This window comes from Zea mays, chromosome 5, assembly GCF_902167145.1.
Source record: "Zea mays cultivar B73 chromosome 5, Zm-B73-REFERENCE-NAM-5.0, whole genome shotgun sequence".
Classification (NCBI taxonomy): Eukaryota; Viridiplantae; Streptophyta; class Magnoliopsida; order Poales; family Poaceae; genus Zea; species Zea mays.
In genome coordinates this window covers 181,127,372-181,146,169 of record NC_050100.1, presented here as the reverse complement: position 1 = coordinate 181,146,169, position 18,798 = coordinate 181,127,372, and the positions used below count along the sequence as shown (strand labels likewise).

The 18,798-nt window shown below is 49.6% G+C and overlaps 1 protein-coding gene across 3 annotated transcripts; it reads left to right on the top strand.

Annotated features, from left to right (window-relative positions):
• Nucleotides 1–1,740: 1,740 nt before the first annotated feature.
• Nucleotides 1,741–4,697, top strand: LOC541817 (prohibitin 3). Of its 3 annotated transcripts, none has more exons than XM_008646037.4 (2): nucleotides 1,741–2,781; nucleotides 4,437–4,697. In XM_008646037.4, the coding sequence occupies exons 1-2, from the start codon at nucleotides 1,937–1,939 to the stop codon at nucleotides 4,459–4,461; spliced, it is 870 nt and encodes a 289-aa protein (XP_008644259.1). In that variant the 5' UTR covers nucleotides 1,741–1,936; the 3' UTR covers nucleotides 4,462–4,697.
• Nucleotides 4,698–18,798: the final 14,101 nt, after the last annotated feature.

The window sequence follows — 18,798 nt, the reverse complement described above, 5'->3', positions numbered from 1 at the left end:
CTTGCTATTCAAAATTGAATAGCAAGAGAATTTTAACCTCTCCCATTATCTCTGGTATCTTTGCTTCGAAACAAGCCCTAAATCCTCTTTGGTATCTTTGTTCCCAAACAAGTTCGAAGTGTGAAGTGGACATCGATTTTGGTAGCTTGGTTTGGAGTATTATAGCTAAAACTATATGCATACTATGGCCAGCAGATCGTGTATATATAGTAAATTGCACTATTTTATCGAGTGATGTTTACGAGCTTAGCCAGACTTCTTGAGGGATTTCATACTTCAAGCTTTTATAATAAAGTTTCGCTAAACATTCATTTTATAAAAACGGTTCTGTGAGAGAAGTTGTATAGGGAAGAGAAGTTGTTTCTTTACTATAAAAGGGTGAAGCAGCCCAATTCTTTTACTCCAAAGTTAAAATCAATTAAAAAAAGTATCCTGCCAAACATGACTTAATTTAGGGAGTAATAATAATCAGACTTAGTAAGTAATAAAAATGAGTAGAACTATTTTACAGCTAGTATGGGCCAATCAAAACTAATAAAATAAAGTTGTAGATGATCCAAAAAAATAAGTCAACGCTCACATATTAGCTAATAAAAAGCCAACAATCCAACTAACGATAATTTTCTAGCTACCTCCGACCAGCTAATTGCAACTAATAGAGACATTTACATTAATAAAAAATTATCTACATGCCTATAGACTATGGTTTGAAACATTCACAAGACATGATGATCCTGAGACCGTGAAGATAGCAAGGAGATCATTTTTAGATACTAAGCGAAAACGTAAATAACAAGTCATCGATTGACGACCAATGGATTTACCTAAAATTGAATACGAAATTTACTTGCGTTTAGCTGAGAAACTAATCAAGTGATTGTTATTATTGTGAAAGAATAAATAAAATGTTTCAAATGACTTTAAACCTTCAACATAAGTCACATGCTCAAGATGGACAAGCTCGAGAAGTTAAATTGATGAAGGCCCTCAACTTATCAAAGTAGCAATTGAATTTGAATTGAAGAAAAGCTCAGCTGGATGATCAACTTTTATTATTTATTTCAGTTGAATTAGTGGCGGAGGACAAAAGATAAATGAAGTATGACAACATACCTGGTTTCTGGTAGAATAAAAAAATGGTGCAAACTACAAGAATGTACCTGGTAGTTAGGAGAAAAAGAAAAAAAAATGGACCAACAGAAGGGATCAAATATCGACCAAAGCACAACCACTATTCCACATATGCTTTAGTACTCAAGTGAGATATAAAATTTGAATATGCTTTAGTACTCAAGTGAGATATAAAATTTAAGGTATGACAGCTGTCATGCTGCGCTATAACGGGTGCTCCGCCACTGAGTTGAATATTACCACACTAGCTCCAGTGCTGACAGTGCTGAATTGTAGTTTATAATGTTAATTTAAATAATTTTAAAAATATTTTAATCTAAAATTAAACAAAATGACTTGTCTAAATGTCTTCTAAAGACTTACAACTATAACTCTATGATTTTTTGGAGCACCTAATAATCTGCTTCACTAACTTTAGCAAATTTTCTGAAGCCAGAGCTATCCTAAATTGGTGCTAAATCCAGAACTGATTTCCTTTTTAAAGATTACACCTTTATGGCCAGCAATATACTAGAACGCGGGCCTAACCAACACGAGGCCCAATCCACTGCAGGTCCACGCACGAATCTCGGCACCACATCGCTGCCGTCCAGCTAACACGGCTGACTGGAACCTTCATCTTCTTCCCTGCCAAGAAAGGCCAAAGGGGAGGAGATGCGGCGTCCCGTGCACGCCTTAAAAACGAGATCCCTGGGGTCACCACTGGTCCACTGCGTCACTGCGCCGAATCACTAGAAACCCCACCAAACGGAATTTCACATCCAGCGAGCAATACCGCACCGCAGGTAAGATCAAAGAGGAGGCGATGGCTGGCGGCGGGCAGGCGGCGATTTCGTTCATGACGCGGATGGCGAAGGTGGCGGCGGGGTTGGGCGTGGCGGCGTCCGCAGCCTCCACGTCCTTCTACACGGTGGACGGCGGAGAGCGCGCCGTCATCTTCGATCGCGTCCGCGGCGTGCTCCCGCGTACGATGTCAGAGGGCACCCATTTGCTGGTCCCCATCCTTCAGAAGCCCTTCATTTTCGACATCCGCACTCGCCCTCACAGCTTCTCCTCCACCTCCGGCACCAAGGACCTCCAGATGGTCAGCCTCACGCTCCGCGTCCTGTCGCGACCCGACGTCGAACACCTCCCGGACATCTTCACCTCCCTCGGGCTCGAGTACGACGAGAAGGTCCTCCCATCCATCGGCAACGAGGTGCTCAAGGCCGTCGTCGCGCAGTTCAACGCCGACCAGCTCCTCACCGAGCGTCCCCACGTCTCCGCGCTCGTCCGCGAATCGCTCACCAAGCGCGCCCGCGAGTTCAACATCGTCCTCGACGACGTCGCCATCACCCACCTAGCCTACGGGCAGGAGTTCGCGCAGGCCGTCGAGAAGAAGCAGGTCGCGCAACAGGAGGCCGAGCGCTCCAGATTCCTCGTCGCGCGCGCTGAGCAGGAGAGGCGCGCCGCCATCGTCCGCGCAGAGGGGGAGAGCGAGGCCGCGCGCCTTATCTCCGAGGCCACGACCACTGCGGGCAACGGCCTGATCGAGCTCAGGAGGATCGAGGCGGCCAAGGAGATCGCAAGCGTTCTGTCGCGCACGCCCAACGTCTCCTACATCCCCGCCGGCGACAATGGCCAGATGCTGCTCGGGCTTAACGCCGCCCGGTGAATGGATCGTCTTTTTCCCGCATAATTAGTTAGTAGTGCCCTATTGAAGTACTTCAGTAATTTCAGATGCATCTACTTAGTTATGGTTTTGTGGAACGATTCTATGCTGGGTAAAGATGGTGATATGCATTGCTCATAAAGTTCGGCAGATGGGGAATTTGCCAGAATACTCTATCGTAATCACTTATTGTGATATCTCTTGTTTCATGCTGGTTGCCTGATCTATATAGTGTTGCTAGCATTCTACAATGCCTTGTTGATGTTGTGGTTATCTTAAGTTTAGCCGTCCAGATTGGTTGTGGTTGTGGATTATAACTGAGTATTTCTTGACGCTGTGCTTATCTTAACTCTAGTAGTTGTGGTTGTGGATTAACTGAGTACGGAGTACTGGTTCGAGTATTGTGTTCTGCTCTGCTTTTTTAGAATCAGAGATAAATCATAGTTTGGAGCTATCTGTTTTTTAATTTCTTTTTCAATAGCGAAAAGGAGCTGCTATCTAACTGTTTTTTTTCCGCTTCGCCTAACAGTAAAGGCTTGTTCGGTTAGGGATGAAGTGAGGGGGATTAGAGAGGATTAAATCTCCTCCTACACAACCCTCAATCCACTTTAAACCGAACAAGTCCTAAGGGTGTTTGGTTTGAAGAATCGATCAATTTCAGATGAGTTGGTGTATCATGAGTTCAGTCCATAAATTTGGTAGAAAGTAGAATGAACTCATTCCTCATATTATTATTAATTATGAGTTTATGAGGAATAAAATGGTGATGTATTAAGTGATTCCATTCCACAAACCAAACAAGAAAGCGAGGATTGAGAATATGATGGACTATCTTATTCATCAAACTAAACACGATATAAGTGTACTACTAGGCTCTCATAAGTCTTGTAACCATTAGGTTGGTTTATTAAGACATATAGCTAATTGCTGCTAATATTTGCTAATATTTGTCTAGCTGTTGATTTCTTTGTTTTGCTGTAAGGAACTAGATACTGTAGAACCGTTTAGGCAAAGGCCCCTAAACCTGTTTCCTTGTATACAGTTTTTGCAAGCCTGTTTTCTTTTTGTGTCATTCTGAAGCATGAATGCTTTATTACCCCTCACAGATATAATGTGGCGTGGGATATTTTCGGTGAATGTTTGATAATGTGGCGTTGGATTTAACTTAGTATCATAATGTGTTTCTATAGATTATCCCTGACAGGATCTGTCTTTCCTGACAGACATAGAGCTACTTGATAATGTGTCGTTGGATTTAACTTAGATTATCATAATGTGGAGGGTATCACCAATGCAGGTGGGGTTGAAGGTTTGATGGTTTGTGCTCTTGCATGAAATGTTTGATCCTCCAGTCTGGTGGCGTTGAATAATGATTTGTGTGCTGTTGGTGTAGATATCGGTTGTTGATGGTAGGCTGTTGTATGGTAGGATTTTCTTGATGATGGTAGGCTGTTGTATGTGGCTATAGAAGCGTCATCTTGGACCTGGCTGTTGGTGAAGGATTTGTGCGCTGTTGGTGAAGGATTCATTTTGTACCTGGCTGTTGATGAAGGATTCATTTTGTGCTTTTGTTATCTGTTCGCCATTTGCCCTTGGAATCCAATCCCCTCCACCATGCATGTCTCAGTCTTTGGTTGTGTTTATGCTTTTGCAGGCTTCAGAATTTCAGGACGAGATGAAACTGTTCTTGGTGGGGAGGAGGGAAAGTTGTTTCTGTAGAGCTTCTAGAAGTGTTGCTAAGAGTCTGTTTTTGATTAATGAAATGGCTGGAAGTCTGTTTGTGCTCAATAGAGTGTTTCTTCTGTGAAATAAAACTGGTCTATGAGATGGTGTGGCGAGCTCTTTGCTTTGCTCTCTGCAATTCAGTTGTATCTCATACATGCTGTCTTCTCTGAAATAAAACTTTTCGAGTGAACTGGACTGCCTGCCAAGATTTCTACATGCTACTTTAGGATGTGTATGGTTTGGAGTCAAAATAGGATGAGATAGGGTCATCCCTAATTTAGGGGCAAGGTCATCCCTAATTTAGGGGCAGGGTCATCCTTAAGAGTCACTACTGTTTTTGTTTGGTTGAAGGGATAAACTTGGATGGAACCAACCCAGTTTTTGTTTGGATGGTGGTTTTGTCACTTGTTGGGAGGCAACACGATTTTTTTCAGCACCGCGACAGGGGCGGGGGCGACTTCATCCGCTTGTTTTTTTGGGGACGGCGCCACCACCGAAAAATGGTCTAGGGTTCAACTCACTATAGGTGTACATTCGGGCCGCCCGGCCCGGCCCAAGCCCGAAAAGGCCCGTATTGTTTGAATTTCGGGCCGGCCCGGCCCGTTTGAATTTCGGGCCGTGCCGGGCCGGCCCATGGGCCTCGCCCTCGGCCCACGGCCCGGCCCGTAATTGCTTAAACGTGCCGGGCTTATTTCGGGCGGCCCGAAATTATAAAAGCCCGAAATTCAATTTTTGGCCCGAAATTCACATTAGGGCCCGAAATTCAGTTTTTGGCCCGAAATTCACATTAGAGCCCTAAATTCAAAAAAATAATAAAACAAATAAAAGATAAGACAAATAAATTTGAACAAAATTAAACTTAATATTTGTATTAAAGTTACCACAACTATGCAATGACTACCTCGTTTATAAATCATTTTGTTAGAAGAAAAAAGAGTATAATCAGCTCTATACAAAGTTCGTAAGTTCAGTTTATTGTCTAATGTTTATAACAAAAGTAAAATTACATCACACACTCTAATTCAAAGATACAAAAAAACATCTAACTAGCATTATCTCTAGCTTTGTGTTTTTTTATCAAGTATATGAAAGTGTGGAATGAAGTGTGTTTTGATAAATATATGGGCCTTTTCGTGCCTCTGTATGGGCCTTTTCGTGCCTGCCTTAAACGGGCCGTGCTCGTGCCCGCCCATGGGCCGTGACCTCGGCCCAAACCCGGCCCGATATAACGGGCCGTGCCGGCCCGGCACTAAATTATTTCGGGTCGTGCCGTGCCTGGGCCGTGCTTTTTTTTTCCGTGCTTCGGCCCGGCCCATCAGGCCCGGCCCAAATGTACACCTATACAACTCACCCCTGCTTGACCCTCATCCAAACATGACTGAAACTGTGGTCGCTTCGTTCCGTCCCTCTTTGTCCATTCAACCAAACGCACCCTTAGCCGATCTGCGGGGTCCCCAGTTTTTTTAGCTTTCTACCAAAAAATCAGCACCATTGTAAAGCAGCAACTATAATCGTGCTCAGCTTTCTACAATGTTACTTCCATTGTGTTCAGCTTTTTTAGTGAACCGGACTGCTTGCTTCCAGATTTCAGCAATTCTGTTCACCGCCATCATGTTCAGCAACTAAGACAATTACTCGTGTTTAGCAACCGTGTTCAACAATTTCAGAAAATACGCCACTTTGGCAATTACCGACTTTTTTTGGGGTGGTGTGTGTGTGTGTGTGTGGGGGGGGGGGGGGGGGGGGGGGGGGGGGGGCGTGGATCAACCTAACCATCACTTCGCTTTGCTAACAAAATTTCCCAATTCAAAGATTTGGCAACTTATAGTATGTACAGTAAATTTGGCAAGTTAAATGTGAGATATTGGTAGATTTTGGCTCCAAACTAAATAGAGACCCAAAACTTGGCTTGCCCAAATTTAGCTATCAACCAATCAGGCTAAAGAAGCAAATCTCCGGCATATTTTAAGATCGACTTTGTGCGAAGCTCATTTCTTTCATGTGAAAACGAGCCATCGATAATGGGATTATGGGAAAACCGGATGAAAGTAAGGAATGTAGAGCGAGCGCAGAAGTGAAATAGTTGACCTGGTACTATGACCTTTTTAAAGCATGATAGCATACCGTTGGATTTGAGTTGTCGTGATAAAAAAAATCACTTCACAGAATCAAGGGAAGCTACCTTTTCAGCTTTTAGCCTCTTATTTCATTTTAGAGATCCACTTTATAAAGCTTCGTTTTGTTCCTTTAGTCCATATCCTGTTTGGTTTTAGAAACTAAAACTATTGAAAACACATTAAATGAATCATAAGAAGACTAAAATACCTCTTAACATTCTCCCGACATTAGTGCAACTGAAATAAAAGTTGGCAAAAAGTGAAATTTATATGGTTTAGTCCCTTTTAGTCACCCCTTGAGGGACTAGAGACTAAAACAGTTTAGTCTCTGTTTTAGTCCCACCATTTGGCAATTTAGGGACTAAAATGGAGGAACTAATCTTTAGCCAGTCAAACCAAACGGGGCCTAAAATCAGCAGAGAACTTCTATGTAAGAAAACTATTTGGCAGAGCTTGTACAAGATTCAACAGAGAATTGGCTCTGGGAGCTCTGTCAGCTTGGGCCTCACTCCCAATATTTGTTATTGAAATCATCTTCATTTGTGCACATCTTGTATATTCAAGTATGGTTGTCCATCTTGAAAGGATCATGATGTCTAAGAGAGGGTGATTGAGCTTATCTAAATATCTTGCACAAATGTAAAACTATCAATAATCCTGCTTCAACTCTGTGTCTAGAAGAATTTCTCTATCTCACAATCAAAGTTCTTCATCCTAGGTTCTAATACTACTCTAGCATGCTAATTCTAGTAAAGTAAATACTTAAATGCAATTGTACAAATATAAATGCTCAAAGTAAACCAAAGTTTGGAAATATCTTGATATTTTCATGAGATATAGGAGAGTCAACACTTTTCAATAGTCCTCATTGAACCACCCACATAAGTGTGTCGCTCTCTCTTGATCTATGCAAGAACCAAGTGCCCTCTATGGGTTAGTTATTTGCCCCTCCAGTATGATTAACCACCCACAATCATATACACATTGTGTTGGGTCATTCACATGCTCACTTTATTATCACCGAACTCTCATTCGCTACCAAGCCATCAAGATGATGCTAACGACCAAGAGTAACATACATTAACTCCCACTTGACCAAACCAAGGCTAACAAGAATATTGGATGCACACTTGCTTCTCTCAATACACTAAGGAGGCCATTAATCATGTGATTGCCAACTCATAAGTTTCTTAGTAGGCAAAGACTCTTTCTCACGCTCTAAAGGGTTTATTTAGCTGACCAAATAGACAATATACCTCAAATGGATGAGGTGGAGGGGTATAAATAGCCCCAAACCAAGGAACTAGGGTTGAAAACGGATGGGTAAAACCCATCCCGACCCGTATCGTTTTCTACATTTAACCTGACAATTTTCGTATTTACGGAAAAATATGGAAATGGAACGTGTCGGAGAGGAAATTCTCCGGACGGGTGGCGGAACGCACCCGCCCTAAATCCTAAGATGAGGAGGGGCCTAAGCGTTTTGCCTGCTGGATGGAATCGGGATGAACACAAGAACACATAAGGGTTTAGAGTGGTTCGGGCCACCGGATCGTAATACCCTACTGCAATGTGTGCTGTATTGAGCTCGAGAGCTTGTATGAACTTGTGAGTTTGAGAGTCTAATTTGGGTCTGTGTGAGCGTGAGCTTGCCTTGTAACGCCGTGTGCCCTCCCTTTTATAGCTCAAAAGGGGGCACATACAAGGGTACTGAGCCCCGACATGTGGGCCTAGGGGCAAAATAGAGGGAAGTAACTAATGTTGTAAGCGATCTCCGAGCTCCATAATGTCCGTAGTGCATATAGTATTAATATGCTGCGCTGCTTCCTTGGTAACGTGCGAGTGATGATGAGCATAGTGTATGCCGCAGCACGGGCGTACTGCCTGCCAACAGAATGGACAGGCACACCGCCTGTAGGATGGTTTGGTCGCCGCCCGCCAGCGGAGTGGACAAGGCTCATTAAATGCTGAGGCGGCACATCGCCTGCCAGTGGAGTGGATAGGGCTCATTAAATGCCGAGGCGGCACATCACCTGCCGACAAAGTGGATAGGCGGCGCGTCTTATCCGCAATAAATGCAGAGGCTGCGCGGCCCAGAGGCCTTACATCAGGCTCCGCCCGCTGGCTTACGTCATGGGCAGTGGGCCACGTGGCAGCATCGGGTCTCCGCCTGTGCGGGGAGCAGAAGCGTACGTGGCACGGTTCGGACACGTGTCAGCTCCGGACCCCCGCCTGGCCTTGATTAAGGCTTGGGTATTTTTTGTCTTGGAATCCCGGGACCCTGCTGTGAGTGGTCCGGGCACCACACAGCGGGGTCCGGGACCCATCCCAGGTGTCCGGTTTGCACCCACGGAGGTCCTGGACCTTGCCCGGAGGTCCGGTTCGTATACACAGGGGTCCGGCACTTTCCCATGGGGTCCGGACCCAGTGTTGACACCTTGGAGGATATTGTCTTCTCTGGCCACGTGGCGGCCCCGGAGCCGTCCACGTGGCGGGGTCGGGTGCTGTTTTACCACGCGACTAGAGATAGCCGTGCGGGCACCGCACCTTCATACTGTAGTAAGGGGTACCCCTGTTTTAGGGTACCGACAGTGGCCCCCAGGCCCACCTCAGGGGAGGATACGAGCCTGCAGGTGGGGCCAAAGTTTGATTGGCGATTGGCATGCCACTTCCGCGCGTTTGCTGACGTAATCACCGCCAGTCCGCCTTCGGTCACGCCAACTGCCACGTCTGTCCCCGCAGCTGACTGACTCGCGGCCCCCATGCCTGATGGTTTTGCCGGGCCATGCGCGAGGCGCCTCGATACCGCTGCCTTGGTTTAAAAATTCACCTTTTCTGTATTCTACGGCGGCCCCAAGGAAGCGCGCTACCGGCGCGTGCGTCGGTTCGCCTTCTCCGCACCTCGGAGACCAGCACACCAGGTGTATGACTTGTGGGCCTGGGCCCCCGTGTCATAGACTATGCTGCTGTTTCTTGCGGCGAAGATGAAGAGGCGCACTACCGCGGGCGAGGCTCGCTTTTCGGGCGCGCGTGGCGGTTCGCCTTCTCCGCACCCTGGAACCGACACCCAAGGAGTATGACTTGTGGGCCTGGGCCCCCGTGTTAGAGACTAGGTCGTTGTCTTTGGCGGAGATGAAGAGGCACACTACCGTGGGCGGCGGTTCGCTCCTCGCGTGGCGGTTCGCCTTCTCTGTACTTGGAGACCAGCACACCAGGTGTATGACTTGTGGGCCCGGGCCCCCGTGTCATAGACTGGGCTGCCTTGGTGCACGTCAGGCGAGATTTTCTGTGGCGTCTCGGGGCGCGAGCGAGAGAGTCTTCCTTGAAAAGGGATTCACCCCGCGTGTAGCGGTCACACTTTCGCATTCTCTCCCAATCTCTGCGCCCTTTCGCCTTCGAGCTCTCTCCACCCTTTCACATTTGCGCTCCCCTGCTTTCGGCCGCCGTAGTCACCATGGCCTCGCTAATCCATCCCGAGCGCTTCCAGTAGGAGGTGGCACTCAACCTGGTGCGCAACCTGCTCGGATGGGGCGCGCCGGTGTTCGCCGGAAGGATCCATGCTGGCACCTCTCCCCTCGGCGATCTCGCCACCGGGGAGTTCGTGCTCTTCGTCTCCTACCTCTCATGCGAGTTGGCACTGCCGATCCCGCCTTTCTTCCTGCTGCTGCTAGAGGAGCTTGGCCTCCAACTTCAGCACTTCACGCCCCACTCCATCCTCCAGGTGGCCATCTTCGCCCACCTCTGCGAGATGTTCGTGGGGGTGGCGCTTCTTCCGCCAGCGCTCAGACGAAAGGGTGTTGCGCAGCGACCTTCCAGAGAAAGCGAGTTGAGCTGCGGCTCCATCTTCGCGTGAACTTCACCAGCATCTCATGGTACGTCTCCATGAATTGGTCCAGCTCCAGCTCTGTCTTCAGTGGCCAGGCCGCCGAGTGCCGTGCACTGTCGTGCCTCCATCTCTTTAGCTTTAATGGCCTCGACGTCGCCTCCAACGATGAGGGCTCCTTCACCTTGACGCATGCATCGAGGAGGCCGCCGCCGTTGGCAAGCTGTAGCACCGGGTTGCCGCTAGCGCTGCTGTTCCCAATGGAGACGCCGTGGAGACGGCGACCGCGCGCTTTTAGCGCGACCCTGCTGATGTCGAGTAGTTCATACCTGTAGAAATGAGGCTAGGGCTCTGCTTGAAGGCAGATGTAATAACTTTTGCTTTTGTAAGATACTTTTGGGAACTATCAATTAAACAACTCTTATCTGTATGGCATTTGTTCTTGCTTTGTGTGGCGTTACCAACTCGTCTCCTGGCACTTGGCCCCCCTGGGATGTAGGCTCGACGTGTCGAGGCTAGAGACCAGCATACCTAAGAAAGAGTTGGTGACCCGGCCCCTAGGAGGTAGCCTCGACTGGGACCTGGACGTGCACACAGCCTTGGCTAGGAAGTGTTAGTAGCACACTAAAAGGGAAATGTGCCCTTGGGCCATTTCTATAGTTTTGGTGATTAAGTGCCCAACACATATAATTAAGTTCTTATGTACTAAATGAAGGGAAAAGTGCAAATCAAGACATGAGGTATGTTTCTAGACTTGGTACATTGTTTTGAGTACTAACATATATTGTCTAAGTGATAGAAACAGAGAAAAGAAGAGAAGAAAATAAATGCAAAAGACTTGGCTTGGTAGAACCAAAGTCCAGCTCGGCTTGACACACGACAGTGTCCGGTGCGCCAGGCCAGCCTCCGGTGAAAAGGCCACTCTCGGGAAAGTTTGGCGGCGTACGGCTATAATTCACCGGACTGTCCGGTGGTGCACCGGACTGTCCGGTGAGCCAACGGCCGCCAGCGCAATGGTCGGCCGCGCAATCCGCGGGCGACGCGTGGCCCGCGCCAACGGTCGGCAGGGGGCACCGGACTGTCCGGTGTGCACCGGACTGTGTCCGGTGCGCCAACTGCCATGGATCTGCAACGGTCGTCTGTGCCAGAATAGGAAGGAGATCTGCACCGGACTGTCTACAGTGACTGTTCGGTGGCGCACCGGACTATCTGGTGTGCCACTCGACAGAAGGCAAGAATGGCCTTCCTTGTTGGCCTCCAACGGCTCCTAGCTACCTTGGGGCTATAAAAGGGACCCCTAGGCGCATGGAGGAGTTACCCAAGCATTCAATAAGCATTCTAATAATCCCACACTCCGTCTCCGCGCACTTGATCGATTGTGTTAGTGATTTGAGCTCCGTTCTAGTTGTGAACTCTTTGTGCTTCATTTTGAGCTCAAGTCTTGGCTTGTGTGCGTGTGTGTGCTGCGGATTTGTGTGTGTTGCTCCCCAACCTTACTCTTGTGTTTGCATTGTGATCTTTGTTGTAAGGGCGAGAGACTCCAACTTGTGGAGATTCCTCGCAAACGGGAAAAAGAGAAAGGAAGAAAAGCCGTGGTATTCAAGTTGATCATTGGATCACTTGAAAGGGGTTGAGTGCAACCCTCGTCCATTGGGACGCCACAACGTGGAAGTAGGCAAGTGTTACTTGGCCGAACCACGGGATAAAATCGCGTGTCTCTTGTGATTGTTTTTCTTTAATTGTCTGTGTTCACAAGAGCTCGTCTCAAGCCACTTAACCGTTCTAACTTTCATAACTAAAATTTTGTGGCTATTAGTGTTGAATTTTACAGGATCACCTATTCACCCCCCTCTAGGTGCTCTCAATTGGTATCAGAGTCGTTCTCTTCATCTAAGGGACTAATAGCCCGAAGAGATAGATCCTAAGGGAAAAGGGATGGTGATCAACGACAAGGAGAAGGAGTCCCTCTTCAACGAGCCAAGGGACGACAAGCCCACTGACTCTGGCTCGAGTCATAAGAAGAAGGACGGGAAGAAGAAAAGGCGCATCAAGAAGATCGTCTACTACGACAGCGATGAATCTTCTTCTTCACCAAGAGACGACGATGATGACGACTCTACGTCGAAGAAAAAGACGGTTAATCAAAACTATTCCTTTGATTATTCCCACATTCCGTACAACTCAAATGCCCATTTACTTTCTATTCCTCTTGGAAAACCCCCACACTTTGATGGAGAGGATTACTCATTTTGGAGTCATAAAATGCGTAGTCATCTATTCTCTCTCCATCCTAGCATTTGGGAAATCATGGAGAATGGAATGCATTTTGATAGTACGGATAATCCTGTGATGATTAATGAACAAATTCATAAGAATGCACAAGCTACCACTATTTTGCTAGCATCTTTGTGCAGGGATGAATATAACAAGGTTAGCGGCTTGGACAACGCCAAGCAAATCTGGGATACCCTCAAGATCTCACATGAGGGAAATGATGCCACTATGATCACCAAGATGGAACTGGTGGAAGGCGAGCTGGGGAGGTTTGCCATGATCAGGGGAGAGGAGCCAACTCAAACATACAACAGGCTCAAGATCCTGGTCAACAAGATTAGGAGCTATGGAAGCACAAGATGAACGGACCACGACGTCGTCCGACTAATGCTAAGGTCATTTACAGTAATTGACCCCCATCTTGTTAACCTTATTCGTGAGAATCCCAGGTACACCAAGATGACGCCCGAGGAGATTCTTGGGAAGTTTGTGAGCGGGCGCATGATGGTGAAGGAGGCTCGATATGTGGACGATGCACTAAACAATCCTCTACCCGTCTACGAGTCTCAACCTGTGGCTCTTAAGGCTACCAGCAGCAGGGATGCGCTTCCAAGCAAGGTGGCACAAATGGAGGCTGCTGGCCTCAATGAGGATGAAATGGCGCTTATCATCAAGCGCTTCAAGACCGCACTTAAAGGACGCAAGGAGTACCACAACAAGAACAAAACAAGGGGAAAGCGCTCCTGCTTCAAATGCGGTAAGACTGGTCATTTTATTGCGCAATGTCCCGATAATGAGAATGACCAGGCATAAGAAAGACACGACAATAGTGAAAAGAAAAAGAACTACAAGAAGGCGAAGGGCGAGGCGCACCTTGGAAAGGAATGGGATTCAGCTGCTCTTCATCCGACTCCGACGAGGAAGGATTGGCAGCCTTGGCCTTCAACAAATCTTCGCTCTTCCCCAACGAACGCCACACTTGCCTCATGGCCAAGGAGAAAAAGGTAAGTGTTCATAATACCTCTAAGTATACTACTTCTAGCGATGATGATTCTAGTGATGATGAAGTAGATTATACTGATTTATTTAAGGGTTTAGATAGAGCAAAAGTAGATAAAATCAATGAGTTGATTGATGCTCTAAATGAAAAAGATAGATTGTTAGAAAAGAAAGAGGACATATTATATGAGGATCATGATAAGTTTGTTAGTGTGCAAAAATCTCTTGCTTTAGAGATTAAAAGGAATGAAATGCTATCTTCTAAATTATCTGCTTGCCATGAAACTATGTCTAGTTTAAAGAGTGTTAATGATGATTTAAATGTTAAGCTAGAAGAAGCAAATAAATCTAGTTCATGTGTAGAGCATGTTAGTATTTGTAACAGATGTAAGGATTTTGATGTTGATGCTTGTAATGAACACCTTATGTCCATTACCAAATTAAATGATGAGGTGGCAAGTCTTAATGCTCAACTTAAGACTTGCAAAATTAATTTTGATCAATTAAATTTTGCTAGGAATGCCTACACCGTGGGTAGACACCCCTCTATTAAGGATGGACTTGGTTTTCAAAAGGAAACCAAGAACTTAACAAGCCAAAAGGCCCCCGTTCTCAACAAGGAGAAAGGGAAGGCTCCTATGGCTAGTAGCTCTCAAAAATGTCATGCTTACATTTATGATAATAAATTTTCTAGAAATGCTCATTATAATAGGAGTTATGATGTGTTTAATTCACATGCTATGTTTGCTTCTAGCTCTACTTTTGTGCATCGTAAGCCTAGGAAAAATCATGTTGTGCATCATGTGCCTAGGAGAGTATGTAATGAACCTTCTACTATTTACCATGCTTGCAATACTTCTTTTGCAATTTATTGTAAGAATGAAAAAGTAGTTGCTAGGAAGTTGGGATCCAAATGCAAGGGAGATAAGACTTGTATTTGGGTTCCAAAGGCTATTGTAACTAACCTTGTAGGACCCAACAAGAGTTGGGTACCTGTCGGAGGGTAAATCTCTCCGGCTGGGTGGCGGATTGCACCCGCCCTAATTCCTAAAATGAGGAGGGGCCTAAGCGTCTTGCTTGTTACGAGGTTGGTGGATGAACACATGGGATCACACGAGGGTTTAGAGTGGTTCGGGCCGCCGTGGCGTAACACCCTACTCCACTGTGTAATGTATTGTGAGTCTGAGCTTGGATCCTCCTTGTAACGTCGCATGCCTTCCCTTTTATAGCTGAAGGGGGGCATGCACAAAGGCACTGAGCCCCGACATGTGGGCCCAAGGACATAGAGAATATAACACTTGGGACTATAAATATTTGCTGCCGAGGCAATCCCCTTGTGTCCTGTCGTCCGAGATCTGTGTATCTTCGGCGTGCAGGGGAAGCTTCTTGTAGAAGGGATAACACAATGTGCTGCCTGGCACGGGCGCACTGTTCGCCAGCAGACCTAGCAGGCGCGCCGCCTACTGGATGACCTTGACGCCGCCTGCCAGCGGATGGGACGGGGCGCATTAAATGCTGAGAGGGCACGTCGCCCGTCAGCGCAGTGGCAGGCGGCGCGTCCTCTCCTCAATAAATGCAGGGGCTGCACGACTTTATGTCAGGCTCGGCCCGATGGCTTATGTCATGAGCCACAAGCCACGCGGAAGCAGCGGGTCTTTGTCCGAGCGGGGAGCGTGGTGCGATCCCCGGACACGTGCCAGCACCGGACCCCTTCCAGGGCGGGGCCCGGGTATTCCCTGCCCCAGAATCCTGGGACCCGGTGGTGATCTGTCCGGACCCCACACGGAAGGGTCTGGGATCTTTCTCGGAGGACCGCCCGTTATGCACGGGGTCCGGTGCCTTCCACGTGGCAGGCCCAAACCTACTGCGTGTATCCGGAGCACGCTTTTTCCCTTGGCCGCGTGGCGACCCCAAGGCGGCTAATGTTGCACGATAGTGAGCCGTTTGCCGCGCAACTAGAGGCTTTACCGCCGGCACGGTGTCTATACCTTGTAACCAGGGGTACCCCTATTTCAAGGTACCGACAGTGGCCCCCGGGCCTACCTCAGGGGAGGGTGCGAGCCTGCAGGTGGGGCCATAACCTGAATCCTGGGTAAGCTCTGCGTGACCGGGGATCGGGGCATCTTTTTGGCACGCGCCGCACTAACCCAGCGCACACATGCTGTCAGTTTGCTACTGGTCATACCAACCGTCGTGCCCGTCTTTGCGGCGGACTGGTGCGTGGCCCCCACGCATGGCGGTTTGGTCGTGCCCCGCGTGCGTGGGGCGCCTTGTTGGCCCCGCCTATGTTAAGAATATCTTCCGGCAGCGGCCCCGAGGCGACGTGGGAGCGTGCGTGGCGGTTTGCTCCACCTGCGCATGGAGCCCAGTGCCCCAGCCACGCGACTTGCGAGTCCGGGTCCCTCTATCAGCGACTGAGTTGTTCGAGCGCTAGGTAAGCGCCAGGCGGATTTTTCTAGGGTGCGCGGGGAGCCGTCTCTTGAAGGAGGGGTTTTCCGCGCGCAGTGGTTTTGCTTTCGCATTTTCCCCAACTGCTCCGCCCTTTCGCCTCCGAGCCTTCCACGCCTCTCCGCGTTCGCGCTTCTCAGTTTTCCGCCGCCGTGGTTGCCATGGCCATGCTGGTTTACCCCGATCATTACCAGACCGAGGAGGCGCTCGATTCGGTGCGCCGCATGCTCGGATGGGGCTCGCTTGCGTTCGCCGGGAGGATCCGGGCCGACACTACTCCCCTCTGTGATCTCGCCACCGGGGAGTTTGTGCTCTTCGTCTCCTACCTCTTCTGCGGGTTAGCGCTGCCGATTTCGCCGTTCTTCCTGCTGCTGCTGGAGGAGTTCGGACTCTAACTCCAGCACCTCACGCCCCACTCCATCCTCCAGGTGGTCATCTTTGTCCATTTATGTGAGATGTTCTGGGGGTGGCAGCTTGCACTTCCCTTTTTCGCCAGTTTTTTGTACTGGTGAGGTCTGGGAAGGGCAAAGACCACCTTGGGGCCTACTACTTCTAGACAAGGTCAGATCCAACAGTGACCTACATCGCCTCCCTCAGCGGCGCAAGGTGGGAGAACTGGCGGCACGACTGGGTGATCGGCTGATCGCCACTGCTGAGGTCAGCGATCGCCTTGCCCTTCCAAGTGACGGGCCCAGACTCGGTCGGAAGCAGTGGAGGGAAAAACCATGCCTCGTGCCGGAGTTCAAGCCTGTCCTAGACAGGATTAAGGAACTGGCGGTTGGTGGCCTGACCTCAATGCACGTACTCAGCGATTTCCTGAAGCGTCGAGTCATGCCACTGCAGGGGAGGCCGCGTCTGTGTTGCTGGTTTACTGGCCCCAGCGACATTGGCAGGATCCAGCGCGGGTTTGGGACTGACCTGACTTGGGAGCAGTTGGAAATTTTTGTGAGGGGGATCACTGGTGAGGCTTTTATCCCCGAATCCTTGATGCCTCCCCAGGGCATTTCGCCACTCTGCGACAATCCAGGGTTGCGGTCAGCAGTGCTGGCCCGGCTGCCAACCCTTGATGAGAGTGGGGTGGCGGTCCGCCAGACCGGCGGCCGGGACCCCCACCGGGGGATCCATATTCCTGGTGCACCAGTCGGAGGCCCCCAGCCTGCTGATGTGGCCCCCAGAGTGCCCTCTACGGGCCCCAGTTCCTCGGACAAGAGCAAGGGGCCTGCATGCAGCTCCTCCACTCCGGACGCCGCCGGGAGGTCGGAGGGAGTATGGCGACACCGACTGCATCACGCCGATGGGTCCTTTGTCTCGGACCTTCCCCTCGATTCGGACTCCCCCCAGAAGCGTCAGAAGACAGCTGGTGGAGCTAAGGAGGCCGATCCTCGGGTCCAGGACGGGCAGAGGGGCATGAGCCCTCCGCCGCCACCTCCTTCAGGTTCGACACCACCACCACCTCCGCCTACGTCAGACCGGTCACCATCACCGTGGGGGCAGCGGCAGCAGCAGCAGTAGGGATGCCAGCAGCAACAACGACAATGGGCGCCCCGCTTTCAAGGCCACTGGAAGGTTCACGGTCCCAAGTAAGCTTAGGCTCTTCCAAATGCCAAATTTCGAGAGTAGCTTTTACGTCGACAGGTCTTGACCCGTCCTTTCCCTGTCAGGGCCCCTTCTTCAGCTTCTGTAGACGCTCGTCCCCCTTCGACTGTCGTGCCCGCCGGTGGGCCTGGTTCCCAGCAGCATACATTTGCTGGGGACATCGACGACGATTCGTCAGCGGCTACCGCAACTTCATCAGCGTCAGTGCCAAGCCCAGCATTGGCAGTGGCCGAAGAGGTTCCCGCTGCGTTTGCCTCCACCGTGCAGGGTGATGCTGGCGCTGAGGTGGCACCGTCGAACCCCCAGGATCCGCCTGTTACCGTCGAGGCGACGCCTTCGAGTCCCCAAGTTCCAGCTGGGGGTCCGGAGGTGGCAACGTTGCCAACGACTGTTGCAGACTCAGAGGCAGCGATACAGTCGGATGCACCATCGGTGGTAGGTGTGGGAGGCGCGTCCAGCTCTGTCCCACTGCCAAGTCCGGAGGCTCCGGAGGTTATCCTCAGGCGACCGCTCCGATCTGGCACCAAACCTGAAGCAACGTTGACTCCCCTCCCTCAGGTGCTGTCCCGCGCTCACCAGGCTCTCCGGGAAACCGAGGTGGCTATCCAGCGGGAGTGGGAGGCGCTCGAGACCGAGCACCAGCGCCTTGGCGACTGGTGCACCCAACTGGAGGAGCGCACCAAGGCGGTGTCCTGCCAATTCGCCTCAGAGCGGGCCGAATTTGAGCAGGAGCGGAAGGACTTCAAGGAGGACATCCGGAAGGTGTCTGACCGAGAGGAAGAGGTGACCCAAAAGGAGAAAAGTTTGGCCAGGAAGGAGGTACGCTTAGACCAAAGGGAGGAGGCCGTCACAACGCTCCATGATAAGCTGAAAGCTTATAATACGGTGCTGGAGAAACAGCGGGACAAGCAGGTTGCGACTGTGGTGAAGCTGCAGAAGCTGCAGCAGGAACTCACCAACAAGGCCCGCGACATTGCTCGCGCCGAGGAAAACCTCAAGGCGAGGGAAGCTTCCCTGGCGAAACGGGCAACTGA

Bases quoted from the DNA above. Each gene is read 5' to 3' on its own strand.
- LOC541817 (XM_008646037.4), top strand. From the start codon at position 1,937: ATGGCTGGCGGCGGGCAGGCGGCGATTTCGTTCATGACGCGGATGGCG. The intron at 2,782-4,436 runs GTGAATGGATCG...ATGCTTTTGCAG, and splicing joins CTCGGGCTTAACGCCGCCCG to GCTTCAGAATTTCAGGACGA.